This window comes from Schistocerca piceifrons, chromosome 1, assembly GCF_021461385.2.
Source record: "Schistocerca piceifrons isolate TAMUIC-IGC-003096 chromosome 1, iqSchPice1.1, whole genome shotgun sequence".
Taxonomy (NCBI): Eukaryota; Metazoa; Arthropoda; class Insecta; order Orthoptera; family Acrididae; genus Schistocerca; species Schistocerca piceifrons.
In genome coordinates this window covers 710,200,038-710,227,022 of record NC_060138.1, presented here as the reverse complement: position 1 = coordinate 710,227,022, position 26,985 = coordinate 710,200,038, and the positions used below count along the sequence as shown (strand labels likewise).

Below are 26,985 nucleotides of genomic sequence, written 5' to 3'. Positions count from 1 at the left end.
AACTGGTGCACCATACATAGTGGAGGGTTTCCGATGATGGATGGATGGGAGAGGGTTGTATGGGTGCACGATGGCAAAGTCTTCAGTGCCTGCTCAGTAACAGATTGAGACGGGTGTCAAGAAAAGACTCAGAACAGTAAGATAAAAGAGAACGTAAAACACAGGTAACAAGCTTGGAGAAAATATGTGCCTATCCACACGGAAGCGTGGGACGAAGCATGCCGCTAGCAGTAAGACATGGACAACACAGGAAGAAAGTGGTAGAGGGAGCTAAAACAATATAGCAGATGGAAGTGGCTGGCTGACCGCAAGGAAAAAAGGGAGGAGCCAGCCACTTTGCAATACACTAAAACCTCCAGCCTAAAAGTTTAGGCCAGAGTCCAGACACATCACAAAAATTTAAAACCCTAGACACAGAGGAGATAGAGAAGATCCAAAGAAGAGCGGCGCGTTCCTCACAGGGTTATTTGGTAAGCTTGATAGCGTTACGGAGATGTTTAACAAACTCAAGTGGCAGACTCTGCAAGAGAGGCGCTCTGCATCGCGGTGTAGCTTGCTGTCCAGGTATCGAGAGGGTGCGTTTCTGGATGAGGTATCGAATATATTGCTTCCGCCTACTTATACCTCCCGAAGAGATCACGAATGTAAAATTAGAGAGATTCGGCCGCACACGGAGGCTTTCCGGCAGTCGTTCTTCCCGCCATACGCAACTGGAAGAGGAAAGGAAGGTGATGACAGTGGCACATAAAGTGCCCTCCGCCACACACAATTGGGTGGCTTGCGGAGTATAAATGTAGATGTAGAATGAAGATTGTATACGGTACCTTATGTTTAGAACTCGCTTCACAAAGAGGTTCCACAAGGCGACAGTGAGCACTAAGCACGTTGCTATGAAAAAAAGGCTAAAAAGTCAATTTCCTCACTTGTTGGTACGAGCACAGCACTACAAGCATGGAAGGCTTAGATATAAGCATTAGAGGAAAGTGGCCCAAAACGGCATAGTGATATTTTTTTTTTTTTAATTTGTCGGCTGACAGAATCACAGCCTTGATTGCTCGTGGTGACTACACTTTGCCCACAAGCCATCAACCTTTGCTGCCTCCGTTTAGTGGCGTGAAACGCGGGAAAGGATTTTCTTAAGTCCACGTAAGCAACTTTAAAATTGTGCGGTGTTGATTATTGCTGTGATAGATTTACTATGTGTTTGTTAGTTTTCCAAGTTATGATCAAAGATTACGCTTATTGAACAGGGCAAAAATGACATACAACTACATGGTTTTCGCACTGCTCCGTCACGTACCTTACAGCTGCTGAAATGAAATGCAGTGTGTCTGTCCATAAAAAGTCTGTTAGAAATTGAAACAGTAACTAGCAACAAGAAATACTATTTTTTGTAACTGAGTTCTAAGACAGTTTCTGAAAATAATTAGTCATAAATTTAGATATACTTTATTAACTCACATTGTTAATTTGTTAGGATTACAGTTATAGAGCTTAATTAAGGTATAATATATGTTTAAGTTATAATTTTTGCTTATACAAAAAATTTATTAGTAAAAATAAGGAACAACGCTGCTAAGAGGAAAGATGTGTCATTTTGCCCCACGGGAACCCAAAATGACACGTCAGCATTTTTGAAATTGTGAATTCATAACGAAATTAATAATTTTATATTGAATTGTTTATGCATAAGCTACTCTAAGAACCTCAGTCTAATGTAGAATTGCATTTATATGATTTTAATTGGCGTATATGAGCTGTATAAGACAATTAACTTCCTAGTACCGGTATGTCATTTTGGGCCACTCTTTCCCCTACATTTGGTAAGTCACCAGTCAAAAATGGATTTTCATTTAAGTAACTGTATGAAGCCCACGTGAAAACTTCGGTGCACATAATCTGAAAGTTAAAGTCGCTTGCTTACAATGTAACGTTGTTTCGGGGCAGTTCAGTACCGACCTCTTCAGCATCGCCACGTTCATGGTCGCAGCTTCAGTGATTGATTTCAATGCGAAATGTTTATCAATACTAATTACAAAAATTCTTGACCTGGAAGTGAGCCTTATTTCCCAACGTAGTCCCTTTTACATCACCGCACCCTGTGAAACATTTCTCCAGTGAACGTTTCTATTTTTCAAGTGCGATTCTGGAGAGACTGCAAAATATCCATAACCTATATGGCAGCTATGACTTTATTGGACTCATATTATATATTACAGCCAACACTTCCCTTACATCTGCAATATACGGAAGTCAGATAATATAGCGTGTGATGGATAGGGGTGATTCTAGCTTCAAACCCATCAGATTTCCAGCTGTCAAACCGTGATTGGTTGCATTTTCTAAGAAAAAAGGATGGATTATTTTCTCTTTCGGAACATCGACCCAATCTCACGTATTTTTTTCATCTATTTGACCTAGAAGACTTGTGTAATATTCGCAAGTTATTGGTTTACACATTGCAAAGTAATCAATAACGACAGTGGCGTTTTCAATCTAGATCGAGCAAGCACACTGGCTTCCGCCCAAAGAACTGGTTCTCTGTATCGTTTATGACGAGCAGTGGTGGCTCAGTGTCTAATGCACAGTGACAAATCGGCGCACAAGATCAGCTGGATTGTTTTTAAAATAGTAAATTATTTTTCGCTTTTGTTTATGGTCGCAGTTCAACAAATGTATCACACATATTGCACAGAACCTTCTCTCAGGTGATTCTTAATATCAGATGCACCACACTCCTTCAACTGATGCCTAGGGCGTCAGCTGTTTGGTGCACCTTTAATCAGTAATCGTTCTGTACCGTACAATGCACTTTCTCGACTTTTTCATCTGTGATTGCAGTTTTCGGACTTCCTTCACTTAAATCATCATCAGAAGTCCTTCACTCGAATCATATTCATGCAAAGGGAGGCTGCGTTCGAAGTCAGTGACCTTTTCTTAATTTTTGAATTACAAAGGGGGATTTATCAACCTTCAGAAATTCGGATAAATACTCGTTGAGGATAAAGTGTAAAAAAAGAAAGAAATTAACGGCAGGGCATTCCAATTTATCAATTTGAGCAGAACGCAAACATGATACTACCACTCAAAAGTTGCAAAAATATAATTATTCTGCGTATTAAGTTAATTAATCTATTCAAAATTACGTATTTCATATTTCGCAAAGCAAACATTGTTAACTCGTATTGGAAGAACTGGGCTCGGTGGCTGATGGAGCGGTAGCTCAGCGTGTTCGGTAAGGGAACTGCCAACCCTCTGTAATAATAACAATAACAATAATAAAACTGAGAGAATTTTTCACCGATGAAATTTTAAACGTGTTCTGCGACATCGGAAGGAAACTGATGACGACCAAAGACAAAGGAACGGATAGACAGGAGGACAGAATAAAAAAGGAAAAGGTGGTCCAGTGGAAAAGTGGCAGATTTCAATTCCAAAGGTATCGGGTTCGATTCACAGGCGATTCTAGGGTTTTTATCTATCACTTACGATTTCTTTCACTTCTGGCAGTGAAAAATGCCGTGGTTCGGAATCCAGCTTAAATTGTAGGGCGTCCTGTAAACGACTGGGCAAGTCAGTTTACAGGTCGGAGGAAAGCAACGGCGTACCACCTCCAACACGACTATGCCCAGTAAAAGTCTGTGGTGCTCAAAAAAATCTTGAAACTTCAGTCTGATGGCTGCTTTACTTACTATAGAAAGAGACTATGATGTGCTAACAGGTATAATTAGAGACAACAGTGTTATCAGATTAGTTCCGTAATTAAATCTGAGTACTATCAAGCAACAGATAGTTCCGTTGTAAATTTGGCAGCATGAATGGACTGAGATTTGTTTTGTCCGCAAGAGAGCACCACGGAGATGCTGAAAATCCTAAACAGGCATATGCTTGAAGACAGACACCAATTACCCCCCAAAAGGCTGCTTACAAAGTTTCAAGAAACAGCAGTAGCGAGGAATCTAGGAACGGAGTACATCCCCCTACGTGTCGCTCCCGTAGGGACCGCGACACTGAATTTGCCTCATTACAGCGCGCAGAGAGGCGTTTAACCCTTTGACTACCATCGGCACGTATGTGCCCCATGATAGGTTTACAGAGAACCAATTGGAATTTGTTGCATGTTACTGCTACGTATCAATGTCCGACTAGTAAAAGGTAGCCTACTAATGGTTAGCAGAATTCTTATACTTGAAAAAAGAGACAGCATTGGTCGTATATTTTTTACTATTGCAAAATCGATTTTCTGTCACTGAGTGACCATCTTCAGTGCTATATTGTATAACTTACAATATAGCACTGAAGATGGTCACTCAGTGACAGAAAATCGATTTTGCAATAGTAAAAAATATACGACCAATGCTGTCTCTTTTTTCAAGTATACCTGTTATCTGGTCGTAGTGCACAAGACAACATGGAGTCGCCAATCAATAGAATTCTTATAATTACGGACTGCTGCTGTAGTTGTACTGTCCTCAAGTGTCATTGTTAACCGCCATCACGGTAATGTCACGTCGAATTACCAAATTCGCAAAGCGGGCTGCCTCCGAACTCTCCCTGACTCATCGTGTCAATGACTTGCGCCCACGAATTCACGCTTGCCACTTCACAAAATAAGTAAACACTGAGCACACGTAGTTCATTACAAACTTGGAGAGATGCTCTCTCTACTAGTGTGTGTCTGTTTTCGATATGTCTTGTAGTTTTTGCACAGTCGTCTTCTGAACCCTCTGCAGGTACTTAGGAATAACCCTGTATGTCCTAACCCCCACCCCAGCCGCCTTAGAAAACGAAACGGCGGGAAATATTCGTTTCATATTGTTTCTTCCGACTAAGATATTAATTAAAATAACCATACATCAATGTTTTTTAAATAAAAATGGTAGTGAAAGGATTAAGCTGTCATTCTTCCCACACTCGATATGCGGTTGGAACGCGAGAAAAATCCTAGTACGTGACACAGTTGGAAGTAGCCTCTGGCACCCACTTCACGATGCTTTGCACAGCAGAGATGAACATGCACTCGACTTACGTTACTATGCAACAGCAGACACCAACGTAACGAAATTCATTGATGTCAACGTCATCACCACGTTAATCCATGGACATTTCACCTTGCCCTCTTGACATTAATAATAAAAAGGGATCTGAGACACGCTGGCCGCTAGCTGTTTATTATCAGTATTTCTTGCTGGTAGCGGTCGCACGATCGTCAGCTTATTACACGTACCGATGGTACACCGTGGTAGTAAAGGCCGTATAGAGCGCGGCTTCTTCGCGTGATACCAGACTTCATCTGTTCGACGATTGATTCCTGCGAATGGTTATGCGTGAATTCCTTGCCTGACTGGTTTTCGTCTCCACAGCTGACTAGCCTTTGCTCATAATATCAATAAAACTAGTTCAACAGAATCTGACAAATGCATTTCTTGGGTCGCAGTGCTAGTGCATGGAGACTGCCAATAGTTAAAGACAGTATAAGTCAAAAAATAAAATAATATGAACTCTAAGAAAGATTATCTACAATTTTTTGTTTATAAATAAAGCTGCCGTTCTTGAATCTTATTACATCTTTAGCTCTTTAGAACGAGTATTCGATTGTTTCAAATAATAATTTTAGGACAAGGTTTTTCTCTCCAAATGGTTCAAATGGCTCTGAGCACTATGGGACCCAACATCTTAGGTCATAAGTCCCCTAGAACTTAGAACTACTTAAACCTAACTAACCTAAGGACATCACACACACCCATGCCCGAGGCAGGATTCGAACCTGCGACCGTAGCAGTCCCGCGGTTCCGGACTGCAGCGCCAGAACCGCACGGCTTTCCAAATGGAGCTGTAGGTTCCACCGTGACTTGTTTTCCTCCTTCGCCCCCCCCCCCCCCCCCCCGCTCCCCTCATACTCCCACTCCCCCTAGGATGGGGATGGAATCTGAGTACCCCCACCCGTCTCCGCCGAGGGTAAATGTTCGTTGAGGTATGACAAAGTTTTCTAAAAGTTTGCGTAGCGTTTATCTGAGGCAGGACGTGGGTTACAGTGCGGCATTTATCTAGATGAATATGGGAAACCGCAGGCTGGTCGGCTCTCCAGTCCTCGTCGTTAATCCGCGAGGCGGATTCGATGTGGGGAAGGCCCACCTCCCCGTATCACGGAAGGATGTCGATTCCACTGAGTAGTGCACTGTTTTTTATTCATTATTAGTACGTACAGTTTCCTGTACTCAATTTTTACTGTACTCATTTCCTCAAGTTCGAGTGACTACTACTCACGTTATACGATAACTGACAGTAAAAAATATTAGTAACAGGAATGAATACATTAAAATACTTTACAACTTCTTTATCATTTGTAGGCATTTTACGTAATACTACTTTTACGAACTTCCATTTTTACTAACCATATTTTGATTAATGTTGTAACCATAATAGATCCTTACATTTACAAATTCCTAACGACTCAGAATATGAGAAAAAATACAATTTTGTCTTACTAAACATGCCAAAGTATTACAATTACTGAAAAATGTCCAGACAATCAGATTTTCTCTAAAAATCGTATTTTGCATAGTTCAGCGAGAATCAGTTTGATAACGACAATGTCTGTTCCTTGACAATACACAGTTTTACTATGCAAATAATTTGTGCACTTTATTGTCCTTAATAAAACATGTCAACATACCAAAGTACCTGTTACATTTACGTTTCCAATACATGTCAGTAAACGTGTCCAGAATTTGCTTTATGGAATATAATATACATAGTTCACAATAATTTACGAGTTTTCCTTAACGATTTGTAATAAATGATTTTATAGCTATTTTTATCGTTTGTTTTACGGAATATGTCATATAAGCATTGTTACATACATTCCCTTTTAATCAACGTTGGGTTCGAGAACAAACTAGTAGATCAATAACATTGTACTGGGTGGTTATAATTAAAGCACAGCTACTCACAGAGATCCATTGTGGGCTGCTATTATCATATTTCAGCGAAAATTGGTAGATATGCTACTGCATTAATGCGAAATCGATTGTCGCTGGAAAAAAAAATAGTTCCAATTATGACCACCAGGTGGAAATCTGGAGCTGTGAATGAAAGAAAGACGTAAAGAAACATTTCCATATGTAATGGATTAGGAACAGGATGTGGTCAGGAAAGGTTAAGCAAGTGAGAAAGACATAATGCTTGTTTTATTATTAATTGCCACTTACGCAGTTTGTCCAATACAGGCTCCAGAGACGTCAATAAGGTGCTGTAGAGTACCACATTTGCACCTGGTGGCCTAAATTGGAACTAATTTTTTTCTAGCGTCAATCGGTTCCGCATTAGTGCACTGGAATATCTACCAGGTTTTGCTGGCATATGGTAATTGAAGCCCACACTGGATCTCTGAGAGTAGCTGCACTTTACATATAACGACTCGGTTCATATGCTAGCAGTGTTACCGGAATTCATCACCATTCTGGGGAGTTCCTCAAGACTTTTGGCTTTGACGACACACACACACACACACACACACACACACACACACACACACACACACACACTGGTTTCGTTCTCCATCTCAGTCTGCAACACTAGGGACAGTGAACAGACGCATCTACATCTACATCCATACTCCGCAAGCCACCTGACGGCGTGTCGCGGAGGGTACCCTGAGTACCTCTATCGGTACTCCCTTTCATTCCAGTTTCGTATTGTTCGTGGAAAGAAGGATTGTCGGTATGCCTCTGTGTGGGCTCTAATCTCTCTGGTTTTATCCTCATGGTCTCTTCGCGAGATATACGTAGGAGGGGGCAATATACTGCTTCACTCCTCGGTGAAGGTATGTTCTCGAAACTTCAACAAAAGCCCGTACCGAGCTATTGAGCGTCTCTCCTGCAGAGTCTTCCACTGGAGTTTATCCATCATCTCCGTAACGCTTTCGCGATTACTAAATGATCCTGTAACGAAGCGCGCTGCTCTCCGTTGGATCTTCTCTATCTCTTCTATCAACCCTATCCGGTACGGGTCCCACACTGCTGAGCAGTATTCAAGCAGTGGGCGAACAAGCGTACTGTAACCTACTTCCTTTGTTTTCGGATTGCATTTCTTTAGGATTCTTCCAATGAGTCTCAGTCTGGCATCTGCTTTACCGACGATCAACTTTATATGGTCATTCCATTTTAAATCACTCCTAATGCGTACTCCCAGATAATTTATGGAATCAACTGCTTCCAGTTGCTGACCTGCTATATTGTAGCTAAATGATAAGGGATCTTTCTTTCTGTGTATTCGCAGCACATTACACTTGTCTACATTGAGATTCAATTGCCATTCCCTGCACCATGCGTCAATTCGCTGCAGATCCTCCTGCATTTCAGTACAATTTTCCATTGTTAAAACTTCTCGATATACCACAGCATCATCCGCAAAATGGCCGTGCGGTTAAAGGCGCTGCAGTCTGGAACCGCAAGACCGCTACGGTCGCAGGTTCGAATCCTGCCTCGGGCATGGATGTTTGTGATGTCCCTAGGTTAGTTAGGTTAAACTAGTTCTAAGTTCTAGGGGACTAATGACCTCAGCAGTTGAGTCCCATAGTGCTCAGAGCCATTTGAACCAGCCATCCGCAAAATGCCTCAGTGAACTTCCGATGTTATCCACAAGGTCATTTATACAGGGTGTTACAAGAAGGTACGGCTAAACTTTCAGGAAACATTCCTCGCACACAAAGAAAGAAAATATGTTATGTGGACATGTGTCCAGCAACGCTTACTTTCCATGTTAGAGCTCATTTTATTACTTCTCTTCAAATCAAATTAATCATGGAATGGAAACACACAGCTACAGAACGTACCAGCGTGACTTCAAACACTTTGTTACAGGAAATGTTCAAAATGTCCTTCGTTAGCGAGGATACATGCATCCACCCTCCGTCGCATGGAATCCCTGATGCGCTGATGCTGCCCTGGAGAATGGCGTATTGTATCACAGCCGTTCACAATACGAGCACGAAGAGTCTCTACATTTGGTACCGGGGTTGCGTAGACAAGAGCTTTCAAATGCCCCCATAAATGAAAGTCAAGAGGGGTGAGGCCAGGAGAGCGTGGAGGCCATGGAATTGGTCCGCCTCTACCAATCCATCGGTCACCGAATCTGTTGTTAAGAAGCGTATGAACACTTCGACTGAAATGTGCAGGAGCTCCATCGTGCATGAACCACATGTTGTGTCGTACTTGTAAAGGCACATGTTTTAGCAGCACAGGGACAGTATCCCGTATGAAATCATGATAACGTGCTCCATTGAGCGTAGGTGGAAGAACATGGGGCCCAATCAAGACATCACCAACAATGCCTGCCCAAACGTTCACAGATGTCAACACAAGCACCGAAGTCAACATTACCTTCCTTCAATTGGACCAACTGGCGGTGAATCGAGGAAGTACAGTACATACTGACGAAACTAAAATGATCTCTAACATGGAAATTAAGCGTTTCCGGACACATGTCCACATAACATCTTTTCTTTATTTGTGTGTGAGGAATGTTTCCTGAAAGTTTGGCCGTACCTTTTTGTAACACCCTGTATATAATGCGAGTAGCAACGGTCCTACGACACTCCCCTGCGGCACACCTGAAATCACTCTTACTTCGGAAGACTTCTCTCCATTGAGATTGACATGCTGCGTTATGTTATCTAGAAACTCTTCAGTCCAATCACACAATTGGTCTGAGAGTCCATATGCTCTTACTTTGTTCATTAAACGACGCACTTGGCCCTAAGTGCCTTGCTCGCACTCTTTTTTTGCTCGCTCGGTAAAGGTGAGTGTATACTTGCTAGCAACAAGCTCGGGAGCCCTTTGCAAGCCTATCGGTGAAAAAGTGACACGGAGAGTATCTCCCTAGCATTATGACGGCCATATTCCTCGCGATCACACGAATGGTCCATCGAGCTCGACATAAAAACCAGCGGCAGGTGGCTGCCAAGTGTAGAGGCACCGCGAGATGTTGACAGGGCAGCGGGTTGAGCGACCGGTCGCTTGCGCAGGTGTTCAGCCCCGGCGACTACATCTGCCGCGTGGGCGACGTGGGCCGCGAGATGTACATCGTGAAGCGCGGCCGGCTGAGCGTCGTGGCGGACGACGGGCACACCGTGCTGGCCACGCTCAGCGCCGGCTCCGTCTTCGGCGAGGTGAGCGTGCTCGACATCGCGGGCAACCGCACCGGCAACCGGCGCACGGCCAACGTGCGCTCGCTCGGCTACTCTGACCTCTTCTGCCTGGCCAAGCGTGACCTCTGGGAGGCGCTCGCCGACTACCCGGACGCGCGCCGCTCCCTCACCGAGCGCGGCTGCCAGCTTCTGCGCAAGGACGGCCTGCTCGACGAGGAGGCCTTCCACCGCGCCCAGGCCGAGCGCGAGTCGCTCGCCGACAAGGTCGACCGTCTCGGTACGTCCGCTTCTCTACTGTATTCTTCTCTACTCTACTATAGCAAACTCTAGTCTAAGTCACTAAAAGCTAGGTTTCACCACACCAGAGTCGACGAGTATCCGGAACGACTTATTTTACTCAGCAGCACAGTGTACGCTGCAGAGCTGTAAAACTATCGTAGAATACCGTAAGTCAGCGTAGACTACAGTAGTTTTCCTAGTAGCTTTGGTCATTTAAGTCAACACCGACTCCAGCGCTTGTTCGTGACGTCGCGTCAGCTAAGCACGGCGAACGCCAGGTCTGTTGCAGGCATGCTCCTAATGGTGGTGTCTCCCTCTGACACAGGAAAATGTGAAACTATTGGCGGTAATTGACCAACAAACATTGTTCTGAGAGATTTCTGCAATCAATTAATTGTGCAATTCATTACACTTCTTAACAAATAGTGTACTCCTGAACTTAAATTTCCACCTATTTTGTCCGCAGCTCGTGGTCGTGCGGTAGCGTTCTCGCTTCCTACGCCCGGGTTCCCGGGTTCGATTCCCGGCGGGGTCAGGGATTTTCACTGCCTCGTGGTGACTAGGTGTTGTGTGCTGTCCTTAGGTTAGTTAGGTTTAAGTAGTTCTAAGTTCTAGGGGACTGATGACCATAGATGTTAAGTCCCATAGTGCTGAGAGCCATTTTAACCATCCACCTATTTTAAGGACTGACATACTGAAACGTCCCCTTTGAACAATTTATACAAGACTGTGCTTATACTGACACACAATGTTTTTAGCGCAACGCAATCTGACTTTCAAAATTCCCTACTAAAGAATGGCCCTGACTAACATTAAACTATACCTTTCACAAATCACTTACCTCACAAAAATCTTCGCTGCTCAAGCTACTGCAATACAGCGAGCGCCACTACTGCCAGCTAAATAAAAGATTCAAACTATGGAAGGCACTAACTACTGATAGGGATAGTTAGCAAATGAAAGATATTAGTAGAGAACAAACAATGTATTTACCTTGATATCATCATATATAAATATAGCAGTTCATGACAAATTACAAATCTCCGCCATCTCTCTCCCCACATCCACCACTGCTGGCGGCTCACCTCCAACTGCCCAACGCTACGCGCTGTTCACATCCAGCTGCCGCTGCCCAACACTACAATGGCGAGTATTACAACAATGCAAAGCAGCCACAGACTGCACACAGCACAGCCAGTGATTTTCATACAGAGGTGGCGTTACCAATAAGAAAACCTAAACAGCCTACTTACATCAGCCTACTTACAATACAAAAACAACTTCATGGTCCAGCAGCAACAGAATTCGTGCTTCTTTACCTTATTCGTAAATCTGAGGAATTTACGTTTGTATTGGGTTGCTTTTACGAGAAACTGTGAACATATTGGTGCTCTTCTTTAGGTATCTTGGTTGACTATGGGATGAGGAGCACTGAATGTTAATGAAATATCTTGCGATTGTACACGTTGGGGAGGGGGTGGGGGACAGAAGAAGATGCAAAAGAGAGATACTTGTTTTATCAAATAATTTTTTTTATATTATAAAGTTTCTCCTTTCAGTTGCAAGAGGGGAATATTTATCTTTTCTAATGTGCATGTTTAAAAAAGTTTAAGCTCAGCAGTATTTTCGATGTATGAAGCTATTTTGTTTCCTGTTTAGAATTCCTTTCGTTGAAAACGACTGTAATCTAATGACTGGCAGCAGTTGAACATTTACGCATGTAAATTAGTTCACATTTCCAGTGACGACGTCAAACGAAAATAAATAAAATAAACGAGTTAATTGTAAGGGCGTTGGGGTAAGTTTCAATAACTGAATGGATCAAGTAAATATATCCAGAATGAGATTTTCACTCTGCAGCGGAGTGTGCGCTGATATGAAACTTCCTGGCAGATTAAAACTGGCACTGGCAGAAGTGAAGCTTTGAGGACGGGGCGTGAGTCGTGCTTGGGTAGCTCAGTCGGTATAGCACTTGCCCGCGAAAGGCAAAGGGCCCGAGTTCAAGTCTCGGTCCGGCATACAGTTTTAATCTGCCAGGAAGTTTCAAGTAAATATACACTCCTGGAAATTGAAATAAGAACACCGTGAATTCATTGTCCCAGGAAGGGGAAACTTTATTGACACATTCCTGGGGTCAGATACATCACATGATCACACTGACAGAACCACAGGCACATAGACACAGGCAACAGAGCATGCACAATGTCGGCACTAGTACAGTGTATATCCACCTTTCGCAGCAAAGCAGGCTGCTATTCTCCCATGGAGACGATCGTAGAGATGCTGGATGTAGTCCTGTGGAACGGCTTGCCATGCCATTTCCACCTGGCGCCTCAGTTGGACCAGCGTTCGTGCTGGACGTGCAGACCGCGTGAGACGACGCTTCATCCAGTCCCAAACATGCTCAATGGGGGACAGATCCGGAGATCTTGCTGGCCAGGGTAGTTGACTTACACCTTCTAGAGCACGTTGGGTGGCACGGGATACATGCGGACGTGCATTGTCCTGTTGGAACAGCAAGTTCCCTTGCCGGTTTAGGAATGGTAGAACGATGGGTTCGATGACGGTTTGGATGTACCGTGCACTATTCAGTGTCCCCTCGACGATCACCAGTGGTGTACGGCCAGTGTAGGAGATCGCTCCCCACACCATGATGCCGGGTGTTGGCCCTGTGTGCCTCGGTCGTATGCAGTCCTGATTGTGGCGCTCACCTGCACGGCGCCAAACACGCATACGACCATCATTGGCACCAAGGCAGAAGCGACTCTCATCGCTGAAGACGACAAGTCTCCATTCGTCCCTCCATTCACGCCTGTCGCGACACCACTGGAGGCGGGCTGCACGATGTTGGGGCGTGAGCGGAAGACGGCCTAACGGTGTGCGGGACCGTAGCCCAGCTTCATGGAGACGGTTGCGAATGGTCCTCGCCGATACCCCAGGAGCAACAGTGTCCCTAATTTGCTGGGAAGTGGCGGTGCGGTCCCCTACGGCACTGCGTAGGATCCTACGGTCTTGGCGTGCATCCGTGCGTCGCTGCGGTCCGGTCCCAGGTCGACGGGCACGTGCACCTTCCGCCGACCACTGGCGACAACATCGATGTACTGTGGAGACCTCACGCCCCACGTGTTGAGCAATTCGGCGGTGCGTCCACCCGGCCTCCCGCATGCCCACTATACGCCCTCGCTCAAAGTCCGTCAACTGCACATACGGTTCACGTCCACGCTGTCGCGGCATGCTACCAGTGTTAAAGACTGCAATGGAGCTCCGTATGCCACGGCAAACTGGCTGACACTGACGGCGGCGGTGCACAAATGCTGCGCAGCTAGCGCCATTCGACGGCCAACACCGCGGTTCCTGGTGTGTCCGCTGTGCCGTGCGTGTGATCATTGCTTGTACAGCCCTCTCGCAGTGTCCGGAGCAAGTATGGTGGGTCTGACACACCGATGTCAATGTGTTCTTTTTTCCATTTCCAGGAGTGTAGTTACTTGAATGTAAAATTTCCGAAGCTCGGAATGGGGCAAAGCATCTTCTCATATTGATCTACGTTTGTTTCGACAGGATTCAGTAATACAGAACTATGATCTTCATTTGTAGCTTTACAATACTAAGAAAATCTTTCATTTAAATAAAACTGTAGAATCCAAAACAATACCAAACATTTTGTCCAAAAATAAGAGATTTATAGTCATAGGCACGCCCAGGCGTTTCTGCGTGCAACAGACTTGGCGTTCGCCGTGCCTAGCTGACGTGACGTCACGAACAAGCGCCGAGGCCTTCCTTCGAGTCGGTGTTGTTTAAGGTCGTACCCGCGTTACCTATACGTTGGGTGTGTTGCATACCGATTGGGCGTTACCTCCTAGCCATCACTTTCTTTACGTATGCGATCAGTCTTACTAGAAATGTGAAAGTCCGAGCTGTTAGAACCGATACCAGTATTTTAGTTTCTTCGGTATTTGTTTGGTCTCGGTTGTCATCATCATCAGTGTTCTGCCAAAAGGCAGGTTTTCACATGGTAGTTCTCCAGGGTATCCAGTCTTCTGCCATCCTCTTCAGGTCTGCGTAATTTCCTCTTCCCTTTATGTCGACTATCATCTTGTACCTCCTTCTTCCTCTCAGTCTTCTCCCACAAACCAGTCCTTGCAAAGTATCTGCTAGCAAGCACTCCCTTCTCAATGAATGTCCCAACCAGCTCTTTTTCCTTTCTCTTACAACCTTCAGCAGACATCTTCTTTCACCAACCCTTTCCAATACTCTTTCATTACTCACTCTTTCCATCCAGCTTATTCTCTCCATTCTCCTCCACATCTCAAATGCTTCTAACCTTTTTTCATCCTCTCGTCTCAGGATCCATGTTTCTGCCCCATATAGTGCCACACTCCAGACAAAACTTTTGCCAAGCCTTTTCCTTAGTCCTTTATCTAATTTGCCACATAAGAGTCTCCTCTTTCTGTTGAATACCTCCTTCACTATGGCAATTCGAGTTTTCACCTCCTGGTGACATCTCAAGTCTTCAGTTATTGTGCTTCCAAGATATTTAAATTCACTTACTTGGATAATGGTAGATTGTCCTATTTTAATATTGGACAGCCTGCGTCTTGTACTGATGACCATACTCTTTGTTTTTGCTGTGTTCACTTGCATCCCATATTCCACACAACCTTCAACAGGTGTTGCTTGTAACAGGTGTTTTTTTATTTTTTACTAATAACGATTTTAAAACCTTAAATATCAATTATCTATAGCAGCAATGCTAAAATGTTTGTTTTTAAATAAACCTTTTCTTTTTTTTAAAAAAAAAAAAGGAGTAATTTTGTTCGTAAAATTTGCATTGGTTTGATATATTGCATTATTATAGCAAATGGGAAAAGCGATCAGTGCCATCTTAGTAACAATGCCGACAGAAACAAGAAACAAACGTATTGCATAAGAATTGGTGCAACACTGCGGAGACAGTAATGTCCCAGTTGCCGTGTGTCGTGGCTTAAGGTGTACGTGTACTTTCATTGTCCCACTTGGTCTATACGGTAGTTTCTCGCTGTCGTCGGTGGATATCCGTTGTACTGGAGAGTGGCACCAACTCTAGCCAGGAAATATGTTTACAAAGCGACGTAGCACTGAAGTACAATGCTTCATTTGCTTTAAAAGCCTAAGGATTTGTCTGCCATTTCTACGAAACAATAATAGAGGAAGGATATTGAGGTAACAGTAATAAATTCAAAAATTAATAGCAAGTCGCTTATTATATATAAAATAAAAATAGAAAGTAGCTAATCTGCTGCCTGTGACTACATAATTCGCATTTATCTGCTTGTAGCACTTGAAAACGGACAAATTAATATGAAAAATATTCTCCGACGTCAGTTTTCAACATTTAGCACTGACTATTCGAAATGAACAAATAGTGGTTTACATTGACAAGCCAAAACATTATGACCACTGCCCACAACATCGTTGGATGCCTCCTGGTGGGATTGCGGGCGCATGACGCAGTGACAAAAGTGTGTAGCTGGAGCAGATACGGATAGGAGATCACCCTAGCGAAGAAATGACCTGCAAACGGGGAAATCCATTGAAATGAGTGACTTTGACAATTGTTGTTGTGGTCTTCAGTCCTGAGACTGGTTTGATGCAGCTCTCCATGCTACTCTATCCTGTGCAAGCTTCTTCATCTCCCAGTACCTACTGCAGCCTACATTCTTCTGAATCTGCTTAGTGTATTCATCTCTTTGTCTCCCTCTACGATTTTTACCCTCCACGCTGCCCTCCAGTACTAAATTGGTGATCCCTTGATGCCTCAGAACATGTCCTACCAACCAATCCCTTCTTCTAGTCAAGTTGTGCCACAAACTCCTCTTCTCCCCAATTCTGTTCAACACCTCCTCATTAGTTATGTGATCTATCCATCTAATCTTCAGCATTCTTCTGTAGCACCACATTTCGAAAGCTTCTATTCTTTTCTTGTCTAAACTATTCGTCCATGTTTCACTTCCATACATGGCTACACTCCATACAAATACTTTCAGAAACGACTTCCTGACACTTAAATCAATACTCGATGTTAACAAATTTATCTTCTTCAGAAACGCTTTCCTTGCCATTGCCAGTCTACATTTTATATCCTCTCTACTTCGACCATCATCAGTTAGTTTGCTCCCCAAATAGCAAAACTCCTTTACTACTTTAAGTGTCTCATTTCCTAATCTAATTCCCTCAGCATCACCCGACTTAATTCGACTACATTCCATTATCCTCGTTTTGCTTTTGTTGATGTTCATCTTATATCCTCCCTTCAATCTTTTGACAAAGGGCAGATTATTATTACGCAAAGCCTGTGAACGAGTATCGCGAAAACGGCGAAGCTGTCGAATGTTCATGTACTACTGGCGTAAGCATGTACAGAAGGAGGTAGAAGGACAGTTAAGCTACCAATAGATGCGCACATACATTAATCCTTGTTCCACAGATCATGAATACGACATTTCGCAATGGTGTGGAACTTGTCACCTTAACATACGTTTTCTTTACACAAAGTAATTAATTAATAATTTTTTTACAGTTACTACTTCATATCTACGAATTCATCTATTAAGTAGAAGGAGTTGTCACACAGAAATTCTTTCAATTTGCTTTTAAATGTTTTTTGGATATCTGTCAGACTTTTAATACTATTTGGCAAATGACCAAAGATTTTTGTGGCTACATGGTTGGGCGTCCACGACTTCTCACAGAACGTGGAGTTTAGAGGCTTGTCTGCTCTTTAAAGTAGGACAGATGGTGGTCTGGACATCTTAGTTGAAAGAGTACAACGTTCGTGCATGCACAAGTGGTTTGGGACACACCGTTCATCATACATTGTTCAACATGGAGTTCCGCTGCAGATCACCCCTACGTGTGCATAAGTTGACCCGATATGCAGAGATGATGAGACTGGTACAGGATGGACTCATGTGAAAAACTGCACCAAACCAATTTTCAGACTGAAGACCACAACAACAATCCATTTGCAGCCAAATTCTTAAGTTGTTCTATGAGTAGTGAGCATGTCATACTGTAATGCAGACGTCATGGGTTAAATTCCAATTACACACTAGTTTTCATATCTCTGAACCACTAAAGAAGTTTTCGACTATGTATGATTCAGAGCAGACACAGCCATTCCATACACTACACAGACTACTTCTACCTGATATCCATCTCTCAGTGTATCACTTTAATAACCATGCTACCTATGTTGTAAAGTTTCCAGAACCAGTGCTACTACATGGTGTGTCGGTGTATCTGCATCTATGTGAGCTTTTCCACTTTTTCAAACCATTTCATCCATTAATGGACAGCAATTACTGGTATGGTATCATATGAGATCCAACATCAATCTTTATTTTCCTCTTAGCAGAGACCAATGCAAATTCTGGTCAACTGTTTCTGTAGCCTACATTCAGAGAATGAGCCATATGACCATATCAGTATTATAGTCCAGTTGTCTCTGAACTCACTTGTCACACATACATCGTTATTCCTTATTATGTGGTTACTTTCTTATTTGCACTTTATATTGCACACATAATTCACACAGCAATGGCATATTTAGAAATTCTCACCTACGTATGAGATTGTCCTTGAACACACAACTTTATCCAGCCTGCACTTTCTGTTCTCATTTTATCCATGTCAGGTCCAGCAGACCTCATACAACGACGTTTGTGTGCTGCTTCTCCACGAAGCTGTAATGGGAACATCGTATTTAATTCATAATTTTTTTAAGTCTTATGAGACCACTGAAGATCACCCCTACGTGTTCATAAGTTGACCCGACATCGACAGTTACGAGTACAGCGGGCACAGAACCATCCGGATTCGACCGTCGATTGATGGAAAGTTGTCAGCTATTCGAGTGAGTCACATTTTTGCTACGCTAGGCCGCTGGTCGTATCCACAAACGCCGTCATCGAGGTGAATAGTGGATGGAAACGTGTAGCGCGCCATGGATGCAGGCTGGTGGGAACAGTATATGCTATTGGAGACATTCTCCTGCGCTTGCATGGGACCTGTGGTAACATCGAAGGCACGCTGACAGCTGCGAACCATCTGCGTCCTTTCATGCTTGATGTCTTCTCTGATGACGATGTCATCCTTCAAAAGTATAGTTGTCCGTGTCTCGGAGCCAGAGCCATGCTAAAGTGGTTCCAGGAGCATTATAGTGAACTCATGTTGATGTCTCGACGATCAAATTCGCCTGATATAAATCCTATGAAACACATCTGGGTCCCCATTGGGCGCCATCATTGCATTCGCGAATCAGCGATGAAATTACATTACTTGTGCATAGACATTTCCTGCCTCACACCTCCACATACCCATCAACAACTGTCAGATACGTGATACGCAGAATCAGTGAAATATCTCCCTTGGACGAATTAAATCAGATAATACTGAAAGAATAAGATTAGAAAATGAGAGTGTACAGGATGAAGCTCCTAAAACTTGCACCCCAAGTATTGCAGAAATGGAAAGTACTATTGATGTGTGATTTTCACAGAATGCATTGGTAGTCAGGGGTTCGTATTGTTAGTCAATATACAGATTATAATAATACTTATAAAGTGTATTTTCTGTGACAACATACAGTTTTTAAATGGAACATGCCTATTGGCATTAACAAACTAAAAGTAGGGTAAATTAAAATGTCAGTGGTATTTGTTACAGGATTCTAGTGTGAATTGTTTATGAGATATTGCATTTTGAAATGTTCCCACACCGACATTTGTACAATGCCTGTGGTAGCGCACACTAAATAACAGCACAAGTGCATACACTAGTTATGTGGCTTCTGACCACAGGATGTGTTCAAAATGACCACTGGCAGTGGCAATACATAGTCCCTGGCTGATATGGAACGACTGTTGCACATGTGTTAGCATTTCAGCGGAGATTTCCTAGTGGGCTGCAGTAATACGTCACTCCATATCATCGGGTGTAGTTGGTATATCCCTGTGGATAGCATTTTCCGCTTTCCCCACCGAGAAAAATTTGTAGGCATCAAATCCGGGGAGTGGGCTGATCAAGGTACAGGTCCTCTGTGTCCAGTCCAATGATTTGGAAATAATGTGCAAAGACATGCTGTAGTACTTCATGCACAATGGGCTGGACAACCATAATGTTGGTGCCACAGGTTCCTCCCAATCTGCAGAGGAACATCTTCTAGCATCCTTGGAAGAGGGCCTTTCAGGAGGCTGCGATACTTGTGCATGTTCAGTGTTCCTTGTTTGAAGCGCTGGCCTATGACCTGTTGGCTAACTGTCCACATCACACATTTATACTCCATGGACACTGACGTTCCACATGACGAAGCCAATGGGGATTGTCAACAGATCTATAGTGCTTGTTTTGGCAGTATACCTGGCAATAATCGGTAAATGTAGTTTCATCACTAAACAAGATACAGGTCTGGAGTATCCTGGCTAATGCCCATGTACAGAAATTATCATGATTCTCATAATCGTTTCCATGCAGCTCTTGATGGAAAGAGATGTGATAGGGATCGAACCTATGTCAATGGAGAATGTGTAAGACACTTGCCTGACTAAAGCCACTTCCTTGTGTGATTTGCTTGAGAGCTAAAGTGGGGATCAACTGCAACAGCAACAAGAAGATTAACTTCCCTCCCTCTTCCATTGTCACTTGTTTCCCTCTGTTATGTAGTCTAGGTGTTGTACAACCATTTTCACATAATTGAAGAATTCAATAAATAACTGCTGGGATGGTTGATGGGTATTGAGATATCTTGCCGCATACACCGTACAAAAATGAACATCGTCCACTCATGATCTGCTACTTGGACTGTCACGCACTAACTGACTAGCAAGTTGCAGTGTGCTCAAGGAACACACAAGCACACTGTAAGCAAACATTGGTGTGTAAACTTTTCAGAATACCATGTTTTGTAAATGACTGACACTAGAGTTCTGCAACAAACACCACTGACATTCTAGTTTACTCTATTTTTAGTTAGTTAATGTCAATAGGCATTGTTCCATTTTAAAAAGTGTTTGTTTGCACAAAAATACACTTTCTAAGTATTATTATAATCTGTTTATTGGATAACAATGCAAGCCTCTAACTACCAGTGCATTTTGTGAAAACTGCACATCAATAGCACTTTCCATTTCTGCAATATTTCTGGTGCAAGTTTTTAGGTGATTCGCCCTTTATATATATAGGTTGTTAGAAGTATAAGTATAGATATCTATACTGATGGGCAAAGATAGTGTATCAAATAACATTACATCAATATTTACTTGATTTGAATATTAATAATTATGCTTGTTATGATTAGTATTTTCAGGTTGGTTAGTACCTCCAAGTTAGTATCTCCCCTGGGCAGCAGATCAGGTATTGAAGTATGGACACAAAACAGGAAGTCTATACTGACAGGCATAGTCCACTTCACAGTGCAGTTAAAACAGTTCAGAAATGAACACTTACAAATTATTTGATGTGTTTGCAGGAAGACTGTTGGACTCAGAGAAAAAGCAGCTAACACATTGAAGTGGACAGATATTAAGGTACCAGTTACTAAAACATCTGTATGTGTACCCTCAACACCCTCTACATATATGAGCAACAAAATAACTGACACTGACAGAGCTAAAGAAGATATGAAACCTAGATGGCAATAGAAATAAAAGCTCCCCTAAAAAAAGTGAAATACATCAACACAAAATATAAATTGAAGTCTTAGGGAGTCTCTTCTAAAAATGCTGGTCTGGAATGTTTGCTTATATTGAAATGAAGCTTGAACAATATGCAGTACAGACAAGTAAAGAATACATGTTTCTGAAATGTGATGTTACAGAAGAATTCTGGAGATTAAGTGGGTAGGCTGGATAACCAATGAAGAGGTGCTGAATCAAGTCATTGAGAAATGATTTTTATTGCACAGCTTGATGAAAAGGAGGAATTGGTTGATAGGACACACCTTACAGCACAGGGAATAGTTAATTTGATAATGGAAGAAAGTGTACTTATGTGTGGAGATGGGGGGGGGGGGGGGGGGTGAGTGGGTGAGGAGATGGGGGACAAAGCTTGAAAGCAATAAGCAGATTCCAATGCATCTAGGTTGCAAAAGTTATGCAGAGATGATGAGACTGGTACAGGATGGACTCATGTGAAAAGCTTCACCAAACCAATTTTCAGACTGAAGACCACAACAACAATCCATTTGCAGCCAAATTCTAAAGTTGTTCTATGAGTAGTCAGCATGTCATACTGTTACACAGACGTCATGGGTTAAATTCCAATTACACACTAGTTTTCATATCTCTGAACCACTAAAGAAGTTTTCGACTAGTGTATGATTCAGAGCAGACACAGCCACCCCATACACTGCACAGGCTTCTTCTACCTGATATCTATCTCTCGGTGTATCACTTTAATACGTGTTCAGGCAAGCATGCTGCGTATGTTGTAAAGTGTCCATGGTGTATCAGTGTATCTGCATCTATGTGAGCTTTCCACTTTTTCAAATCATTTCATCCATTAATGGACAGCAATTACTGGTATGGTATCATATGAGATCCAATATCAAGCTTTATTTTCCTCTTAGCAGAGACCAATGCATATTCTGGTTAAATGTTTCTGTAGCTTACATTCAGAGAATGAGCCATATGACCACATCAGTATTACAGTCCAGTTGTCTCTGAACTCACTTGTCACACATACATCATTATTCCTTATTATGTGGTTACTTTCTTATTTGCACTTTATATTGCACACATAATTCACACAGCAATGGCATATTTAGAAATTCTCACCTACATATGAGATTGTCCTTGAATACACAACTTTATCCAGCCTGCACTTTCTGTTCTCATTTTATCCATGTCAGGTCCAGCAGACCTCATACAACAATGTTTGTGTGCTGCTGCTCCCTGAAGCTGTAGTGGGAACATCGTATTTAATTCATTATTGTAAGTCTTATGAGACCACTGGTCAGGTTTCTAACAAATGTGTGTCTGATATCTTTGCAGAGAACACTCTAGAGATACTGCAGACGCGGTTCGCACGCCTGATGGCAGAGTACAAGAGCCACCAGAGCAAAGTGAAACAGCGCCTCTCACGCGTCGAGCGACGAGAAGACGACGACCGCAGCCGAAGGAGGTCGGTGACTGTGTGGCACTCATCCTTTTCTGTTCTAGGTTTACATTTTGATCTGCACATTCTCCCAGAATGGTTCCCTTTCCTGACACATTAAGAGAGGGTAGCAAATTTCATGTAAGCTGACACCACAATTTGCTATACAGCTACAGTGTTTTTCACAAATCAAGGAAAAGTCGGAAACATAAGGGGAAACTAAAACACTGTGTGTCAAATTTTGTTGAAGTCTAGAATGTAAGACTCATAATGAATAAAACATGGAAGTCCAGAGCTGAACAAAGAACTTTCAAATGTCCACAGTGGAAATGTCACTTTGGTATAATACAAATTCCACTGCCATGGAGAGTAGTTATAACAAACAGTAATAAAGCACATTCATTGCTGCTGTTAATAATGGTGTTTATGAGCTTCATAGCAAGTCAATACCATTCTTCTCATTTTGCTGCTGTCAACGTGACATGTATGCAGACACTCTCCATGAAAGCAGTCCATAAACAATCTGTAGGATTCAAAATTGAATGCCGTGGTAGTTGCAGCATTCACTGAATTGTTTCTTGTTGAAAATATTTGTCCACAAGCTGAATGCTGTGTTGCTGAGGAATGAAATCACCACCCGTTGCATTGCACCACAGAACTATAACATGGAAGGACATGGAGAGCTCACTGTCCATCAAAGATATGATACCATATACAGAGATTTGTTGGAGAAACTCCTACCAGGCTTGTCTCGATAACAAACCCATCTCCAGTTGTATCAGATCATCAACAGTTATACATCCTTAACAGGCAATAAAAGCAACTGTCAGCCTTCTTGGTTTCAGAAATCCAAGTTAATCAACAGTTCATCACGCACTCTAAGCTCCTTTCTAAGTTGCTTGTAAGAGCCCTAAGTAGCTTGTAAGAGCAACTCTGTGGCAGCTGCCTCAAGAAGTGCAGGCTTTCTGTGGTAAGAGTGCAAATTAAGACTGCATATGACAAAGAGCTGAGCATTGTCTACCGGGTTTTTTAAATAAAGTGAGGAGGATTTACATTCCCTATTGATTAACCTATCATAACAAGAAACTGTATAGTGCACCTAGCGGTTACCAGGGCCAGTGTCTAGGGCTGCTACTACAGGAGATCTAGCTTCTACATGGAGAACGGGCAATTGCAATCTTCTTTGTTGTTATATATTCCAAACTGCCCATCTCTGCGCCCTCTTTGCTCAAAATAAGCTAGATCTTGGATAGCTGTAGGCAACGGCCTTGCCACAGTGGATACACCAGTTCCCATCATATTACCAAAGTTAAGCACTGTCAGGCGTGGCTGGCACTTGGATGGGTGACCATCCAGGCCGCCCTGCACTGTTGCCATTTTTCGGGGTGCACTCAGCCTCGTGATGTCAATTGAACAGTAGCAGCTTCAGTCAAAGAAAACCATCATAACAACCAGGAGAGCGGTGTGCTGACCACACACCCCTCCTATCCACATCCTCAGCCAAGAATGACACAGTGGTCGGATGGTCACGATGGGCCACTTGTGGCCTGAAAACAGAGTGCTGGATAGCGGTAGCAGTAACACTAGCATAAGGCTTTGCCATTGCCCTAACAGTGTCTCTAGAAGTTGTCACAGACTGTGTTGGTTACTTATGGCAGACATAGGTGACCTCCTATGGGTATTGAATATCCTCATAATTGCTTCCCGTATTTTAGCAGAATTGGTGGCACTTGAGTGCAAAAACTATCACTACCGCACTCTTTCACTCTCTGTTATTATATGGTGACTTTTCATCTATTACCAGAATGGCTGTAAGGCTCTTCTGCAGTAGATCAGTAATGAACTATTGCAGCACTGCACGTTTACTGACTGCGTAGTAGCACTTCTCCCACCAATTGATAGGCAGTCTTCATAAATGGTGTGATGTTCTGTGGAATGTACGCATCAGCAGTTTCCTGCATCACATTCATAACATGATCACCCTTTCTTAGACACTGACTAAAATCTTGTTCATTAGTTATTTAGTTACTTACATGTCTCATAGATCATCTGAATGATACTTTTATTGAAATGATGTGGAACAAGTACAGGATATGTGTACGTGATCTGTGTTAACATTAATGTACATATTATTATTTTAGTCCAAGAGATACAGTACACTTAAAAACAAGTTTTTTTACATTTATTTAAGTAGAAACCCGTCAATGGAATAGAAAGAGTTGCCCAGGAGGAATGATTTTCAGTTATATTTAAAAATTGCTTTGCTACCTGTCAGACATTTTATTTTACTGGGCAAATGTTCAAAATTTTTTGTTGCTGTATATTGAACTCCTTCCTGAACCACAGGCAACTTTAACAATGGGTGATACAGGTCATTTTTCCCTCTAGTGTTGTAAGTATGCAAATCACAGTTCATCTCAAATTATGTTGGATTATTTATGATGAATTACATTAGCAGAATATATGTATTGTAATGGCAGAGTTAAAATGTGTAGCTCCTTGAAGAGATACCTACATAACACCCATGGGTGAACACCACTTATTATTCTTACTGCTTGCATTTGTGTTATCAATCTCAGTGATAAGTTACCCCAGAAAATTATTCCATAAGACATTGTTAAGTCAATATATGCAAAATACGTCAGAAGATTGATTTGTTTGTTTCCAAGATTAGCAATTATATGAAGAATAAAAGTAACGGAACTTGATTGTTTGAGAAGCTTGGTAATATGCTTCTTCCAGTTTAAGTTTTCATGAATATGTATACCCAAATGTTTGGAGCATTCTACTCCATGTATTGACTCTCACCCATGTGCTACATCATTTGTTGCTATGACTGTTGAACAGAACCACATATTGTGTGTGCATTTTTTTTTCAAAATTTAGGGTTAGTCCATTTTCTAAGAACCACTTAATAATCCTTTGGAGAATATCATTTGCCATTCTTCTACTGCTTTCTCTCTAATAGGGTTTATTGCGACACTAGTATCATCTACAAAAAGTAAAGATTTTAGTTGCTGAATGTTAAGTGGAAGGTCATTTTCATATTATGGGGAATAGGATAGCATGACCAGATTTTCTACGTGAAAAAACGAGACATTTGTGAAAAATTGGGATAAAAAATGGGTCAAAACAGGCCTCTAGAAAAAAATAAAATATTCTGCATACATGACTCCATCACTTCACTAAAATAAATAAAAACTTAAGTTTATACAAATAAAAAGGCATCCATTTAAACAAGACACTTCAAAATATGATTGTAATGGCACCGTGTCACATGATAATTCATTGTTTTGCCAAGAGTGGTTATAATTCAAAACACTGGGAAACTGGTAAAATGATTTCTAACCAATGAATACTAATGTAGACATCAAAAATCTGTAGACCATTTAGCTACAGTATCAGGAACACTGCTACTAACTTAGTGCTTATCAGATGACCTAATATCTTTCAATACCTTTGAATTGATTAATAGCAGGTTGTAGAACTCCTGGTAGGTAAGGTCTTAATAATGAGTCTCATTTGTTACAACTGCTTCAATACTTTCAGTGGTAAAACAATTTGAAAACACCATTCCCACAATAGCATTTGTTCCTGGTACAGCAAGAGAAAAACTCACAAGCATTTCTATATTTTGAAGTGAGGTACCTGTCCTTTTAAGTGTATGGAATACATCAAACCAGCTCTCATCTGTTTCCAAATTTGCTTTCTACCATTCCTTGAGTTTCATGAATACAATGTTGTTAATACGTACTATTTCATCAAATAATACATCTTCATCTAATTGAAATTTTGCACCTGAATCTACAGTCTTAAGAATTTTCAGACAATTTAAAAGCTCAGCCTAAGAAACAGAATTTTACAGTGTTATCCCATCAAATGTTTTCCGAGGTTGAAATGGAGAAGTCTGCTTTTCTAAATAAGTCACAAAAGTGTCATGAAATAAATTGGTAATCACCTCATATTTTGACTGAGTAAAAATATCTTCCTTTTCCAAGCTACTTCAAATTGGAGAAATAACTAAAGTTTGAAATTTACTAAATTCTCTGTTACTGATTTTTTCTTTACATAGCTCTAAGCCCTTGGCTGATTCTGTGACTGACATTATGGTTCTTTCAAACTTTTGGAATGAATTTGAAAACATTTTCAGTTGGTTTTGTGTGAACTGAAGCCAAAGAAGTTACTGTAGGTTCTCAAAATACTGTTTCAGCAATGTAGGACCCTATCCTGGGACAGAAAATAAGATTTAAAAGATTAATACACATCAATAACTCCTGTAACTCTAGGCAACAATGAGAATCATCAAGTTTAATATTAAGTAGAACTTGCTTGTATTCAGCATCAATGAAATCATCAAATGATTTCAGGCTCCCCACATGCACAGTGTAAATATGAAAAAATTGAAAGATTTTATTCACTATTTTCTT

The 26,985-nt window shown here is 41.9% G+C and overlaps 1 protein-coding gene across 1 annotated transcript in view; it reads left to right on the top strand.

The window, feature by feature from the left end:
• Nucleotides 1-26,985, top strand: part of LOC124793790 (cyclic nucleotide-gated cation channel subunit A) — a 595,917-nt gene that overhangs the window by 560,729 nt on the left and 8,203 nt on the right. The window contains exons 6-7 of the mRNA XM_047258047.1: nucleotides 10,028-10,427; nucleotides 22,456-22,585. Coding sequence (XP_047114003.1) covers nucleotides 10,028-10,427; nucleotides 22,456-22,585 — 530 coding nt within the window. The remainder of the gene's footprint in view (nucleotides 1-10,027; nucleotides 10,428-22,455; nucleotides 22,586-26,985) is intronic.